At 44.4% G+C, this 10800-nt stretch overlaps 1 protein-coding gene across 1 annotated transcript; it reads left to right on the top strand.

Moving 5' to 3' along the window:
• Positions 1–874: 874 nt before the first annotated feature.
• Positions 875–8898, top strand: PICK1 (protein interacting with PRKCA 1). Its single transcript, XM_010017672.1, has 12 exons — positions 875–963; positions 1725–1836; positions 2154–2282; positions 2406–2472; positions 3779–3868; positions 4293–4346; positions 4448–4510; positions 4774–4907; positions 5683–5775; positions 6530–6580; positions 8190–8334; positions 8598–8898. The coding sequence occupies exons 1-12, from the start codon at positions 923–925 to the stop codon at positions 8843–8845; spliced, it is 1227 nt and encodes a 408-aa protein (XP_010015974.1). The 5' UTR covers positions 875–922; the 3' UTR covers positions 8846–8898.
• The last annotated feature ends 1902 nt before the right edge of the window (positions 8899–10800 follow it).

The following is a 10800-nucleotide window of genomic DNA, read 5'->3' as shown; positions in this document are numbered from 1 at the left end:
GCCCCTGGAGGCCGCCGCAACGGTGAGGGGCAGCGGTGTGGGGCTTTGGTGCTGCCGAAGGATGAGCGGAACCAAAACGTGTTTGATAATTACTGCCCAGAATTAGATAGAAAACGAAATGGGGCTTGCGCATGGGGATATAGAGTCATAGAATCACAGACCGGTTTGGGTTGGAAGGGACCTTAAAGCTCCAACCCCTGCCACGGGCAGGGACACCTTCCACTAGACCAGGTTGCTCCAAGCCCCATTCATCCTTGCTCATTGGCACCAGCATCCCACTCACACTATCAAAAAGCCCATGAGGGAAATATGTCTCCATAACGGTGCCGCTAAGACATGCAGATGTACCCCTCCGAATGGGCTGGCAGGTGGGTTTTAAGCACAGCCATTTGCACGTGAGGCTTTTTGTGAAAACAACTTGGGAAAAGCTTTGTGTAGCTTTCCAAGGTAGGAGGAGAATGTCAAAAAGTGACATAACTTGCTTTGAAGTCAAGAACAAAATGGAGATGTGTAACAATGAAGGGGATAAAACTAAACATCTTTAGCATCTGTGGTGCAGGTAGAGCGTGTGGGGAAGTAGCTTCCAGAAAGGACCTCATTTTATTCTGTGCTTTGGAAACACTGCACTTGTGTGGGTTTTGACCCAGGCATCATTCAAACTCAAGGACTTTCTCCTGCCTCATTCAGAGCAGGCAATCAGAGACACTTGACATGTTTTTCATCTTTGGTACAAGAACAGAGACCATCATGTGACACTGGGGAAAATAAAAAACCAACCAAAGAAGGGGACTGACAAGGGTGACGGTTGATTCTCTGCAGTTTTCTATTGAGATCGTTGGTTTATTGGGATTTATTCTGTTCTTTCTTCCCAGGAGTTTGGAATAAGCAGTTTCAAACAAAGAGGCTCTGCTTAACCGAAACAATGTTTGCAGATTTGGACTATGATATTGAGGAAGATAAGCTGTGAGTATTTTGCTTGTCTTCCCCTGTTTTTTGCGATCAGTAGAAATAGTCTTTGTAACCAAGACCTAATGGGAGTGGATAAATTTACCTGCTCCCGATGCTTTGTTCCAGAGAGTCAGACTTGCTGTTCAGTCCTGATTCCTTGCTTCTTCTGGGGACTGGGAGTGAGCATTGCTGTGCTGCTGAGCAAAGAACGCATTCTGTTACTCTTGGGTGACTATTTTGTATTTCTGATTGCAAAGCAGTGCTCAAAAACCTTTTGTAAATTAGTGACTTTATCCAAAGGAATGGAGGATAGGAGGCAAGAAGAAGTGGACAGAAACTTGGGACTTCTTAGGTCTGTAAGGAGAACACCACTGGCATTCCCTGAGCAAGTAGAAGGTTTGATGAGATTAGCAATGAATTTAATGTGGAGTACTTGTTTTGCGTCTCATTTATGCCGTGCAACTTTTCTTCTCAGTCCAGCATTAAGAGCAGATGAAACACTCTCTAAAACATGATAGTGTTTCCTCAGTGCCTAGTGACAGTTGATGTGTCTGTCCACCTCTGATCCTTTCATGCAGTATTAAAAAAGGTAGCCCAGAAGGTCTTTCTGCTGGCCCATGCTGTTAGACTTTATGGCAGAGTTATCGTGATGAACTGAAATGTGCAGCACCTGTTACGTTTTCAGTTTGTGTCAATGCTGATACCAGAGCATGTTTCATACACGTGCAGCTCTGCCTACCATGTTCAGCTATTCATTTCCCCCTCTCTCATTACAGGGGGATCCCCACTGTACCTGGGACAGTGACCCTGAAGAAGGACTCTCAGAACCTGATTGGGATCAGCATTGGGGGAGGAGCACAGTACTGCCCCTGTCTCTACATTGTCCAGGTGGGCACTCAGGGAATAAGAATAAACCATCTTTGTAGAACAGTTTCCATCTCAGAGGTGGAAAGCATGGAGAGTCTCATGTTCTTTGTTTTCCTGAAAATGGGAGACATCATCTCACTTTTCAGTGAATAAGATTTCCTAGTACCTAATGGGTGTGTAAGAATTAATTTAAGACTTCTGAAATTATTCTTCTCCTTGGAGAGCATGGTAGCATTCACAGAGGAACACTGTGACTGGGTTTTTGTTCGTTAGCCCTGCATTCGCCTTCCTTTTTCTCTTGATTCCAGACTACCTGTGTTCTTTCTCTTCTCCACCAGGTATTTGATAACACTCCAGCAGCCTTAGATGGCACTGTAGCAGCTGGTGATGAAATCATGGGAGTGAATGGGAAGTCCGTCAAAGGGAAAACCAAGGTGGAGGTGGCCAAGATGATACAGATGGTAAAGGTGAGAGGTAGGAGGGGGCCAATGGAGCTTCTGGGTTGTAGTTTACAGTTTATTGTCTATTGGTAAAGGAGCCTGCTGCTGCTTACTTCCATCACAGCAGTTTTGGATTTGCTTTTTCTACAGGGAGAAGTGACAATACACTACAACAAACTTCAGGCCGACCCAAAGCAGGGCAAGTCTCTGGATATTGGTAAGGCTGGTTTTTTTCTCCCTAGAGTGTTAAAATGACATGGAGGGGTGCAGGACTGGTCCAAGCTAAAACTGAAGTAAAACTTTGTTTCTGTTCTTCCTCTTAAATCAGTTGTTTTCAAGTGGATGTTGTCAAAGAGAATTACAGGTTTAAAAAGAAATCCTTGCCTCACTTCTCTTGAAACAGTCTTGAAAGTTGAGGTGTGACTTGTTGCAGGAGGCTTGTTTCTTTGTGTTTAGCATGGATGATGAAACTCAACTAGATAATACTTTTGTTTATTTTTAGTACCTGTAAGTTACGCTGACCTATTGAGGTTTTCAACTGTACACAGAAATGTGTCTATCAAAATGTACTGGTTGCAGTTTCTCAGCTTGGAGGACAGTGATGAAATCCTTATCTGCACTGAGTTTTGTACAACCATAAACTTAATAGGAGAGGGGGGAGGCTTATTTCTAAAACAAAGCGTGTATTTTGGACTAAGGCTACACAGCTGTTTCCTTTACATGGTCTGCCTTGCTTTCCTAAAAAAGAAAAAGTATCTATTGTTTTTGCTTTCACTTATTTTTATGGTGATTAAGGTGCTAATGAATTGCAGGGGTTCAGGAAAATCATGAGGAGTGAGATGTATTTCTGGGGAAACAGAAGTATGGTGAAATTGTGGTATTTTCCAGAGACGCTGGACACTGTGGCTTCAGCTGAGCTCTTGGGAGCTGCAGGCAATTGGCACCCCTGCATATTTGCCACTAAGTAGATATAGCTCAGTCATCTGATTCTGAAGAGGTCGTTACTGTCTCTAGTAATTTTGTAGGGTATAACTACCTAAGACAGAAATTCCTGCCATCAGGGGGTGACAAAAGGGTTTAACTAAGATCCAAAAGATGAAAGCAAACAAAGGCATAACTTTGATTGTTAAATTCTATTTGTCTTGCTTTCAGCCTTGTCTCCTGACTTCAGTTAAACAGCAAGTAACATAAGCAAGGTTTAGTTCCAAATATGATGTTAGGTAGTTTATAGCACAGTTATTGACTGGAATAGTCTTCCAAAAGAAGTGCTGGAGCTCTACTGATTGGAATATATAGGATGTGAGAGCAGAACAGGTAGGCAAGGTAGAAGATGTGCTGTGCGCAGCTGGATTGAACATCTAGTTTCTGTGTTGGTGGTTTGGTTTTTTTTTTACTTGCTTCCTCAGTAGTGAGTTAATTTCAGTTTATTCAGTGCCTGAGAAACCAGTGGTGTATGCTAGTGAACTTTTCATGCCCATGGAAATGACCCTGATCCTGGTTTGCAACTCTCTTTTGGCCTTTAGTATTGAAGAAGGTAAAGCACCGACTGGTAGAGAACATGAGCTCAGGGACAGCGGATGCCCTGGGCTTAAGCCGAGCCATACTTTGCAATGGTAAGTATTGTCCAGGAGCATATTTTCTTAAGGGTACACTTACCCTCTTGTGCTTACCCGCTCTTTATTGTTACTTGCATGGTCCACATTATTCCTCCATAATTCTTCCCTTCTGCTCTGCCTCGCTGTTGTGATTGCCTCTGCCCATCCTGAGTGATATATCCTGTCACTGGGGCCATTAATTGGGTCAAATTAATTTAAAGTGGGGAGCCACTTAGTGATTGCCAGCAGGCGATGACCCCACACTGTAAAATAAGTTTGCAGTTGTTTTAAAAGCTTCTTATGCAGGGCCAGGGAACAAGCATTAAAATGTGAGGGAAATTTGAACTAGAGGCATGAAACTGTTTTTCCAGTTGATCGGGTCTTAACCATGTAATGGATTTGACTGTTCTAATTCTGTTTTCTGATTCTTGTTTCCTTTTAGATGGACTAGTGAAGAGGTTAGAGGAGCTGGAGAGGACTGCAGAGTTGTACAAAGGTAAACTGCATCTTCCATGAGACACCAGATGGGAGAGAGGGATGCCTCCATTATGTTGCAGTGAAATGACTTAAATGGTTTTTTTCTGGCTTCCATCACAGGCTTGACAGAGCACACCAAGAGTCTTCTCAGGGCTTTCTTTGAACTATCGCAGACACACAGAGGTAAAGAATCTTGAGTGAAGGGAGCAGAAATCTTTGACTCCAGTTTCAGGAGTTTTAGTCAGTACTTAGATGTATGATTCCCTCACTCAAAGAAAACTAAGTGTTGTGGAAATGAGCTGGGAAGGGCTGTTCTCTTGGCATTGACAGTCTTCCACATGGGACGTGGAAACCATGCCCTGCCAGCCTCTGGTATTTAAGAGGCAAGATTCTTCTGCAGGGTCAGCCTCTTCTTTCATGTGTTTCTATCTGTTACCCTCATCCAGCATTTGGAGATGTTTTCTCTGTCATTGGTGTACGGGAGCTGCAACCAGCCGCCAGTGAAGCCTTTGTGAAATTTGCTGATGCCCATCGCAACATTGAGAAGTTTGGGATTCACCTTCTGAAAACAATTAAGCCGGTAAAGAATTTAACTATAGGAGTACAGGGTCTGGAGAAGAGGGGAATCTAGAAAGACAGAAGCCTGTCTTTGGAGGTGTGGTCTTAAAGATTATTCATCATGGGAAAAGCTGTCTTTGCTTTCCTTCAAGGAACTCTCCCCATAAAGAACCTAAAAGGTAGTGTAGTGAATGTATCAATCTTGTCCCTTTGACTTTTGCATGAGTATATTCCTCTCCTTTTCTTTTGAGGATGAGGGGAGAGTTTGATCAGTGTAGTCTCTAGAGCCCTTTCGCTGATACTGGTACCCATACTTAAAAGACACTTAAATTTAAAGGAGTTTAGATAAGCAACCCAGGAACAACTTAAAGATTTCAATCAGTATATTTGAATGAGAGTCTCCAGAGGATCTGTCCACTTATTTTAGCAAAGAGAGGATTAGATGTTGATTTGGGCACCACTTTCAGTGGCGTGTTGGATGGACAGCATTGGGTAGTGGGCCTTTGAATCAGGGAGGGTGGTTTCCGCAACCAGTTGAAACAAGATGAGTTGAAAGAAGGTGAGTTCAGACTGGAAGTGAGGCATGCATTTCTGAGACTTGAACTACTTGCCAGTGACAGTAATGGATGCTCTAACCATGACAATTTTGAGTCAGGATCAAACATTTTCTTTCAGATGTTCAAAAAAGAGTTAACTCGAGGCAGTCTCATGACCTGTGCTGCTTAGAAGGTTGCACTTGATGAAATGTAGTCATGCTTTTTGGTCATACATTCAGCAACAGATTGTTTCCCTTGCAGATGCTTACTGACTTGAATACGTATCTGAATAAAGCCATTCCTGACACAAGGCTGACTATCAAAAAATACCTGGATGTCAAGTTTGAATATTTGGTGAGCCACTTGCTTGCTTTTTTTCAATGCTGGTTGAAATTAAGTTTCTTGGAATCATAGCCTGACCTCTTGAACTCTCCAAAATAGCTCTCCAGTCTGCATTTTTCAGGTAGTTTTGGATTGTTTCTCTTTAGCTAAAGTAAGTAACTGTCAAGGCATGTTTGCTTTCATTTAGACCATGCCTTTTATTTTTCCTCTTCTATTCCACTTGCCCCTTGTTTTCTGCACCCAAAAAGCATGGGGTTGTTAAGTGCATCTGTTCTATTACTGTAGGAATCTATTATCTCTTACCAGTTGAGGGAAGTATTTGGAGCTGCAGCCCTAAGGCAAGTGAATATGGCAGCATCTCTTCCCACATCAATCCTTCCCACAATTCGTCTTTTTTTCTTTTTCCCTCCTTATTTATTCCCTCCTCATACTTTTCTGGTATTGTGTTTTCCCAAACAGTAGATGAACACAGGATTTTTCTCTTACTAGGTAATACTTATCTAAAATATTTGCTCCTGTAATACAAATATTAAGCACCTTCTCTCTCTCTACCATTTTCTCTCCTCATCTTCCTCTAAATAGATTTTCTTTCCAACAGAGATGTTTAATATACTCTGATCCCAGTGTGCTTTCCCCAGTATCCCTAGCTGTAGCATTGAAGGAAGGCTTGAAATGGTACAACCCTTTGGCTATGGGTAATGATGAAATCACTTCTTATTCTTAATATTTCCTTCTGTGTTTGTTATTTATTTTAAATTCTGCTAAGTCTTACTGCCTGAAAGTCAAAGAGATGGATGATGAAGAGTACAGCTGCATTGTGAGTACCACCACTGTGACAGTGACAACTGCATGCTCTCTTTTCTGCAACTTCTCTATGCACACTGCCCTGTAATTCCAAAATCGCTCCTGTGCCTGTCTGCGTGAAACTAGTGAATGCATCCTAAGAATTACACGTTTGTTCTTAATGCATTAGAAACTGGAGATCCTTAGATGCTACCTGGGAATCACTGTCATGAATCACTAGTGCTGTGGAATAGTGGAGGGACCAGACATCTTCTCTGCAGCTTGTTTGCTCAGTGGTTGCCTGTCTCAGTGTCTAAGTAATATTAGCTTATGTAAGGAGGATTAAGGTGTTATCCTCACAGATTCCGTTTGTGTGTAGTGTACAGCTTATCATTAATTCTGGACTTGTTTCTGAGAAATGGAGGTTGAGCTTCACAGCAAAATGCATGTGAATATTGCATTTGTAGTTGAAGAAAATTGATTAAAGGATCTCTCCTAACAATAGGGCATTTAGGGGTTTATGACTGTAATCCTTAACAGCTCTGTTTAAGATAGCTAACGATATCCCCTACATGCAGGGGGTTTGGAACTACAGGATCTTAGGGTCCTTTCCAACCCCAACCATTCTATGATTCTGTGATTCTATGATTCTATGTCTAGTTACCTGCATAAAAGTAAGGTCTTATTTTATCTTAGGTATTGATGTCAGAGTAGGGATTTGGTTGTTTGGAATGCCTAGTTCCTTGTGCCAGGGAGGAATAAAAACTTTCCTAGGATAACATTTAATTATATCTTTCCTTGTAAATGGGAAGGAAAGAATCCCTGCCTTGCCCAGCAGAGTAACATCTTTGGGTTTTGGAGCATGCAGCGTGCATTATCAAGCCACAGTCTGTAACGTGGTTTTATGTGGTTATGTTTACTGGTGCACGAGAAGAATACTGTTCTAATGACAGACCTAACCCCTTTCTCAAAACTATTTTGCAGGACAATATATCAGTCCCTCCCTACTATTTTCTAGTGTTGTGTCTGGATGGTTGTAGATACCACGGGGTTCTCTGTGATGTGTAGTATGTTACACGTATCGAATCATAGAATAGTTTGGGTTGGAAGGAACCTTCAAAGGTCATCTAGTCCAACTCCCTTGCACTGAGCAGGGGAAGCTTGCAGAGGAGGGCAGAATTTTATGTCTGATATCAATTAATATATCCCTCAGCTCTTAAACTCTTTTGTTCATAGTGCTTGTCGTAATAGTTCAGATAAGAAGCCGTGCCACTTCTCCAGGCTGGGTTGAAAGGTGTTGGTGCTTTTGACTTTGCGAAGTAGCGATACTTTTCTTTACCATGGTTGGTGTGTATGTGGCCTTAGAATGGCCCTACTGGCTACCAGTTGTTGATGTGGCTCAGTGTTCCTCATGTTTTGTGCTTCCTGACTGCAATTGCAGTGAACGTGAGAGGGCTGTAATAACGCAAAGTCATTGTGAGTCCTCAGTAGCCAACAAACTCTGCATACAAGGCGTCCCTGCCCATGGCAGGGGGGTTGGAACTAGATGATCTTTAAAGTCCCTTCCAACCCAAACCATTTTATGATTTTATGATACAAGCACTGTTGTGGGAGTCTCTAATATGGTGCTGTGCTTTTGGCAGGCTCTGGGTGAACCCCTCTACCGGGTCAGCACTGGGAATTATGAATACCGCCTTATCCTGCGCTGCCGGCAGGAAGCTCGCACGCGCTTTGCCAAGATGAGGAAGGATGTGCTAGAGAAAATAGAGCTCCTGGACCAGAAACATGGTGAGTACCAGTGCTGTGTCTACCCCCTGAAGGGGTCAGGCAGACGTGGCTTTGGCCTTCATGCCTCTCCTTCATCTCAGCTCGGAAGTCTTTACTGAAGAACCCTTTTGTGGCTGTGCCTGAGACATCCGCCCTCAGGGGACAAAAGGGATTAATGCGTAGGAGACTGTATCTAATGCTGTGAGGGAGGCTTGATCACAGCCTTCTCTCTGTCTGGGAAGGGGGTTTTCACCTGACTTGTTCCCAACATGTCACCACTACAGTGCAGGACATCGTGTTCCAGCTCCAGCGTTTTGTCTCCACGATGTCCAAGTACTACGACGACTGCTATGCCGTGCTCCGTGATGCAGATGTCTTTCCCATTGAAGTGGACCTTGCCCGCACTACTCTCAGCTATGGGCAGAAGGACACGTACACGGACGGTGCAGAAGAAGAAGAAGGAGGAGAAAGCGAGAGAGTGTGTAGCGGGAAGGAACAAGCAAATGGTGAAAAGCTCATTGATGATGCCTGAGTGGCCAGAGGAAAGACTTTGCAGACTGTTATAAACATCTGTTTCACATAGCGATTCTCATCCTCTGTGATTTCTGTGTATGTCCAGCCTGGGATTCCTCCTCTGCTTTGGGTGGGAGCAGCTGGTTGGACTGGGACCAACCTCTGCTTTCTCCTCTCTTCCCTTGCTTGTTTGCCTGGATGTTCCTTTTTCCCCTAGAGATCTCTGCTGCCCAACTTGGATACTGAGGTGTGCGGAGGAATATGCCCTCCTGCACTGCTATGTGACTGTGTGCAGGCAGGACACTGCCGGGCATATAGGGCAGCAACCACTCCCCTCTGGCACATGGAGGCCACTTAAACATCTGGAGATGGTTATGAATGGCATGAAGAGCCCACTTCTGTCCTCCCCTTGTGATAGGGGGAAAGTGTCGGCACCAGCACTGTTTTCTTCACCCCACTACTGCCTCCAAGCATCCCATTCTCTGGCCTGTTTTAAGCTACTTCTGTCTCTTTGTCCATCCCCATGGGCTGCAGCACTGATTTCTGTAGGATGATCACTGTTTTTAAGAAATAGGAGGAAGTCCAAACTGATGCCTAGAAGCGGTGGTGGTACGTGTGATCAGATCACCCTCCATCCAAGGGGCTGGGGGAAGCCCTCAAAGCAGGGGCTGGTGGAAGTAGCTGTTCGCTATGCGGAGCTGCAGACATAGAAATGTCTTCCCCTGGCTTCCATCCTCTTCAAAGTCACTGAGCTCCTGCACAGCTGGCACTGTCTGCACACTCCATAGCTACACCCCAGGGCTAGAATCCTGTAGGATGTGACTCTGGCCTTCCCTGTGGGAAGGAGGGACCTGGCTCAGGAAAGAGCCCCCCTAGTCAGCAGAGATGCTGAGGTGCTTGTCTGCAGCAGACAGGTTCCTGGGAATAACAGTAAAGCTGCATCCATTTCCTTTCCATTGTTCTCCTCTCTTCCATCTCTCTTTCATGACTGTATGGCTCTTCAACTAGAGAGGAGAGACGGGAAGCCTCGTGGAGAGAGGAAAGCATGGCCTGGAGGCAGAGGCTTTGAGATTTTCTAGTGCAAAACATGAATAGCATGCTGCCCCCCACTCTCCTCTCTGCACAGCCATTTGTGCTGCCCTGGGCCAGCCAGCAGCAGTGGCTGACATCCTTCCCCAGCACAAGGGAAAGGGGAAGGAAAACCAAGGTAAGTGAGGCTGTTTCTTTCCTCCTTCCTTTTCTCTTCTCCTCTCTCTGTCCCTGTGGGCTGATCCCAAATGCAGATGGCACTTTCTCTTTTGGCAGACAGCACAACTGCCAGGAGCAGTGTGCTTCTCAGAGGCAAGGGTTTTGACTTCTCTGTCATTACATTCTAGAGGTAGTGAGAGAAGTTATTCGAGGGCATTAATTTGTGATCGAGATGTTTGTTTTTCTTTGTTTTTTCTCTTTGATTCGTCTTTGGAGCTTCGTCATCTCTGTGGGTGCCTGGAAGAAAGCCAGCCATGGTTAAATTGCTCTGGAAGATTTAAATGGACTCTCTTGTACTGACTGTTGTCTCTAATAAAGAAAAATGTGACATTTCATTTCCTGTCCGTTGTGGGTTTTCTTTAGAAATTTATTTGCTCATCCTCTATTGGTTTTAATATTAAAATATAGTGATGAGAAGATGGGTGTAATGTGCTGGCAATTTTTTTCTTGCTCATAAGCTCTGCGCCAAGCTCTGGTGGTCACTGCAGCACGTTTCCAGAGAGGAAGACTTATAAATGCTGTAGCAAGGCCAGTCCTCCATGTACGGCCAGCTGCTTTCCAGTGTTGCTTCCCAGGGGAGCACCAGCCTTGTAAAGCCACCGGTTGCCTCAGTTGTGCCCAGTGCATCCTTGCACACCTCCAGGGCCAGCTTCTCCGCACAGCTCAGCTGTTGCATCACAAGCTTGAGCTGATGCTTAAGACCCTGATCCTCTTTCAGAGCTGTTT

The sequence above is a fragment of the Nestor notabilis genome, unplaced genomic scaffold (assembly GCF_000696875.1).
Source record: "Nestor notabilis isolate BGI_N333 unplaced genomic scaffold, ASM69687v1 scaffold9127, whole genome shotgun sequence".
In the NCBI taxonomy this organism is placed as follows: domain Eukaryota; kingdom Metazoa; phylum Chordata; class Aves; order Psittaciformes; family Psittacidae; genus Nestor; species Nestor notabilis.
Note: the sequence above shows the minus strand (reverse complement) of the source record. Positions and strands in the feature narration are given on the sequence as shown.